Source organism: Pelodiscus sinensis, chromosome 1, assembly GCF_049634645.1.
Source record: "Pelodiscus sinensis isolate JC-2024 chromosome 1, ASM4963464v1, whole genome shotgun sequence".
NCBI lineage: Eukaryota > Metazoa > Chordata > Testudines > Trionychidae > Pelodiscus > Pelodiscus sinensis.
This window is the reverse complement of record NC_134711.1, coordinates 326,727,524-326,732,608: the sequence shown is the minus strand read 5'-3', so window position 1 is coordinate 326,732,608 and position 5,085 is coordinate 326,727,524. Positions and strand designations below refer to the sequence as shown.

The 5,085-nt window shown below is 47.6% G+C and overlaps 1 protein-coding gene across 1 annotated transcript; it reads right to left on the bottom strand.

The window, feature by feature from the left end:
• Positions 1–4,149: 4,149 nt before the first annotated feature.
• On the bottom strand, positions 4,150–5,085 carry LOC102451848 (olfactory receptor 51G2-like). Its single transcript, XM_006110419.2, has one exon. The coding sequence runs from the start codon at positions 5,083–5,085 to the stop codon at positions 4,150–4,152; it is 936 nt and encodes a 311-aa protein (XP_006110481.2).

Genomic DNA, 5,085 nt, shown 5'->3' with positions numbered 1-5,085 from the left:
CTCCTCCCTTTCTAACTACTCTGTGATCTTGTCCAGGAAGACTGCTGATGCTGGGGGGGTCTAGATTGGGATCTGATAAGAGCTGATCCAGCTGCTGTGGCATATGGTGGATCTGGCCAGAAGGAAGGTGTTTGTCTGAGAACGGCCCCCACAGCCTCAGGGGATGGGATTGCCCCTGTGCATTCAGCAGGGAGTCTGGAATGATAGGATGGGGAGGGAGTGGAGATTATAACAGATTGGCTATCCAGCTGCCCAGGGGAGTTGAGGCTGGAGCCTGTGCGCACTGAGGAGAAGGTGCTGCCTTGGCTAGCAGTGCAGATGGAGTTAGGCAGTAGCCGAGACCACCCCATTAGAGGGCTTGTGGTCAAGCAAATTACTGCACCAAGCCCTGTTGTGCGCCCACCCACACAGGCTTTTTCCTTGGGCCTCCAGCCTGGGAGGCAGCTGTCCTGCATGCTAGGGGTCACTGAGGGGGGAAATGCAAAGCCTTGCTTCCCATAAGCATTCAGAGACTTTCTCCTTGGCCTGGGTGTTTGCTCAGTACTCTATACCTCACCTGCACCCTAACACTGTGCTCCAGCCTAGAGCCCCTTTCCTGCACCCAGTTTCCCTCCCAGAGCTTGCATCTCTTACCCCCTCCTGCTCCCAGAACTCTTGGTTCCAGCCTGGAGCCTGCACCCCCTGTCCCAGCCTAATGAAAGTGTGTGTGTGGGGAGAGCAAGTGATGGAGAGAGCGGGGAATGAAGTCTGTGGAGCCTCAGGGGTAGGGTGGGAGTTGCCCTAATACTTAAAAAATGTTCTTGTGCATAAAAAGGTTGGAGGCCACTGGTGAAGACATTAGGGATGTTAGATTGGAACCAGCTAACTGTTTAACGGATAAGTTTATGCTTGTCGGTTAAACTTAGGCAGTTCCCAGGGATGTAGCTTCACTGTGGCAGGGAAACCAGGCCAGGCCAGCTCTCAGGGTGGCATCCATGTGGGCTCAGCAATATAATGCTTATTTAAGAGCATGCAGCATGTTGCCCATGAGATTTTCAGTGGTCACATAGTTACCTATTTAATCAACTTTTAACATCCCTAGTAGACATACCCTGTCTGCTCCATTCACATTCTCACTCAGCATGGGTGCTTGATACGAACAAGGGAATGGCCAGACTGGGTCAGACCAAAGGTGCATCTAACCCAGTATCTTGTCTGCCAACAGTGGCCAACACCAGATACCCCAGAGGGAGGGAATACAAGTAATCCTCACGTGATCCCACAGATCCTCTCCCCTGTTCAGTTGGAAAACAGTACTTCTCGTGGGATAGCACTCATCAGGCTTTCTAATGCACTGCAAGAGCCCAGCATATAAATTACTTCTAACATGTTATTAATATTTCTAAACCCAAGCATAACAAATATCTCAGGTCAGGCCTGAAAAAAGTCATTCATTTGGCTTAAAAATCATGAGTTTTTTTTAAAAAAATATTATTTTTGGACTGTTTTCTGGATTCTGAGTCATTTGGGTGAACTCATGTCATATTTTAAACTTCTCTGTAATCATGACGGATAGAAACTTACTTTTTGAAGGCAAAAACTGAGTTGTACATAATCATGAATCCAAGAGCTAGGGCTTGGAGGAAAAACAAAACTAAACAAAACAAAATCCAGCACTGTGACAGCAGAACATCTCGGGAGCTCTTTTCGTGAGCAGCCACTGATGTCGTATCCCGCCTGTTTTCTGGCACTCCACGAATACAGCCATGAATAGGGTCCAGGTCTGGCTTCTGTCCTGGAGAGGGGATGCAGCCTTGGGTAATGATGAGGAGCCAGTGGGTAGGACTGTGCTCCAGGAACAGGTCCTGGCCAGAGCTGGGGCAGCCTCATGGATCACGCAGCACCCAGAGTGCTCGGGAAGGGCCAGGACTGTGACTGCAGAACAGCTCGGCAGCTTTTTTCATGGTCCCCAGATATTGAACCAGAGATGGGACAGACACAGGGCAGGTGTCATGGGAAAAAACTTCCACGTTCCTTCTCTTTATGGAATGTATCGACAGGAATTCTGATGATGGAGCAGTCACTGATATCACATCCCACCTGTTCCCTGGTTCCCCACGAATACAGCCACTCCGGAAATGGTTCTGGCTGCCTTCCCCAGTGTACCGTGCTCCCTCACCAATGGGTGGGAACAGACCTGTGATGGGATGCGATCAGAGAAGACCCCTTGGGGGTGCTTCGCAATGTGTTGACAAAGCTGCTAAGACATGTCTCCTTGCTCTGTGGGGGTCTTCACCACCCTGTCCAGCTGGGCCAGATCTCCTGGTCCCCACCAGCCCAGGTGCAGAGCTGAGATCACACTCCCCCACCCCCCAAAGAGACATACAGACACTGAGACTACATGTACACTGCGGAGTTTTTGCAGTATATGTATCCCTCTTTCTATGAGGAATAATTCCTTTTTGTGCAAGAGTTATTGTGCAAACAGACGTGTGTGGACGGGAAGCGGGGGGGGGGGAGGTTGCACAAAAACAGCCTATTGAAACTAGCACAGGTGCCCTGGTGGCCATTCTGTTAACGGCAATCAGAGCTTTCTTACAAGAGAGCGTCCATGCACTGTGGATGCTCTCTTGCACAAAAGCACATCGCTTTTCTGATGCTCTTTTGCAGTGTGGAAGATCTCTTCTGAAAAAAGCTCCTTGCGCAAGAAACCTGCAGTGTAGATGTAGCCTGAGTTTCTTTGGCTACGTCTACACTGGCCCCTTTTCCGAAAGGGGCATGCTAATTTTCAACTTCAGAATAGGGAAATCCGCGGGGGATTTAAATATCCCCCGCGGGATTTAAATAAACATGGCCGCCGCTTTTTTCCGGCTTGGGGAAAAGCCGGAAAAAAGCGTCTAGACTGGCCCGATCCTCCGGAATAAAGCCCTTTTCCGGAGGATCTCTTATTCCTACTTTGAAGTAGGAATAAGAGATCCTCCGGAATAGGGCTTTATTCCGGAGGATCGGGCCAGTCTAGACGCTTTTTTCCGGCTTTTCCCCAAGCCGGAAAAAAGCGGCGGACATCTTTATTTAAATCCCGCAGGGGATATTTAAATCCCCCGCGGATTTCCCTATTCTGAAGTTGAAAATTAGCATGCCCCTTTCGGAAAAGGGGCCAGTGTAGACGTAGCCTTCCAGTCTGAGGAGAATGTGGTTTCAGGCACAGTAATCAGAAAGCCCGCTCCCCAGATGGAATCAGAATTCCAAATAAATCATTCGGCATAGCCCTCATTAGCAATGACAGGAGGATCTGCACACTGAGTGCTCCACCAAGTAACAATTATTTACTCTCGGCTTGATAGTAAATTAAAAGTGATTTTATTAAGTACAAGCAGTACGATTCAAGTGGTTGCAAGTGAAAACAGGCAGAGCAAAGGAAATTACAAATGTAAAATAACAGAAAAAGCAGAAATAGTTACCCTAAAACTCTTTTTTTTTTTCAGCTAAAAATCAATGCCAGGGAAGATCCTTAATCCCTGGGTCCTCCGGTTTATTCTCTTAGGCCAAGGCCTCAGTGATAGCTCAATTCTCATTATCTTATAGATTTCACTTTGGGCAGGAAATTGTTCTTCTCTCTCCCACCTTCCATGGAAATTTACCTGATCAGTCCCTACCAGTTGGGGTGGTCACATGTTTACTTAAGACCAACTATTGCTTAGTCTTGAAAGACAAAGCAGGTACTTTATAGGTAATACCACAGACTTTGAGGTGTCCCATCACTAGAAACACCTCTGATGGCTTTCATTTGCACATTTAAAACCTTAGACCAGTCCCTACCCAAGATCTCCAACTTTACATGCAAGAGTGATACATGCATCAAAATAAAATGTATTGATACAGCAGATTGTGATGTTAAAATTGATAGGTTGGGGTACTTTGTCCAAAGCATTTTCGAGTTTCCTATAATTGTATCCATAATTCAATTTCATAAAGCATGGGGGTACAAAACCGTCACAAGCTGCTCACCCAGGACCCTGGGTCTTAGATGCCATCTGAATCTCTTTCTATTTAGTGTCAATGACTCTCATGTCCTCTCAGAGGTAATGATCCAGGATGGAAGAGGTGACTATGGTATATTCTTCAGTCTCCGGTGTCACGAGCGCTGCAGAGAGGTAATGAATGGCCCCTTCACTTGATGAACACCTTGATTATCCTCTCACGCAGGGGTTTGCTTTTCACGCTGTACACAATCGGGTTCATCAGTGGTGGGACAAGCAGGGAGACGTAGCTCAGAATAATCCGAAGCAAAGGAGAAGTTTCCTTCACGAATCTGGTTATCACAGACAGGCTGAACTCTGGTGTATAGAAGAGCAGGACGGCGCAGAGGTGGGAGACACAGGTGTTTAGGGCCCTAAGGCACTCCGCTTGGGACGCGATGCTCAGCACTGTTTTGAGGATCATCACATAAGAGAGGAAGATGAGCAGCAAGTCCATCCCCATTGTTAAAATTTTAATGATCATGCCGTACATGCCTCTTAATCCCACATCCGAACAAGCCAACTTCAGGATGTCCTCATTCCGGCAGTAGGAATGGGTGAGGACATTGGATCGACAATATTGGAACTGCCTCAGGAAAACTGGGAATGGGATTACTACAGTAAGTGCTCTTATCACACTCACCAGCCCCATCTTGGCTATTCTCGGCAGGGTTAAGATGGAACCGTATCTCAGCGGGTTACTGATGGCGATGAAGCGGTCAAAGGCCATCGACAAGAGCACACCAGATTCAGTGAAAAGAAGGAAGCCAACAAAGTACAACTGAAAGAAACAGGCATGGAGGTTGATCTCCCTAAAGTTAAAGAAATAGAGGCCCAGTGTCGTCGGCATGGTGGCTATCAAAAAGCCAAGGTCTGTGAGGGCCAACATGGAAAGAAAAATGTACATGGGCTCATGGAGGCTTGGATCTGTTTTTATAATGAACAGAATGACTGAATTACCTACTATTGCAGTAGCATAAATTAAGCCAAAGGCAATAGCGATCCAGAGATGGGCATTTTCCTGCCCAGGTATCCCGGTGAGAAGGAACACAGCATGTGAGAATGTGGTGTCATTGAGAGCTGACAT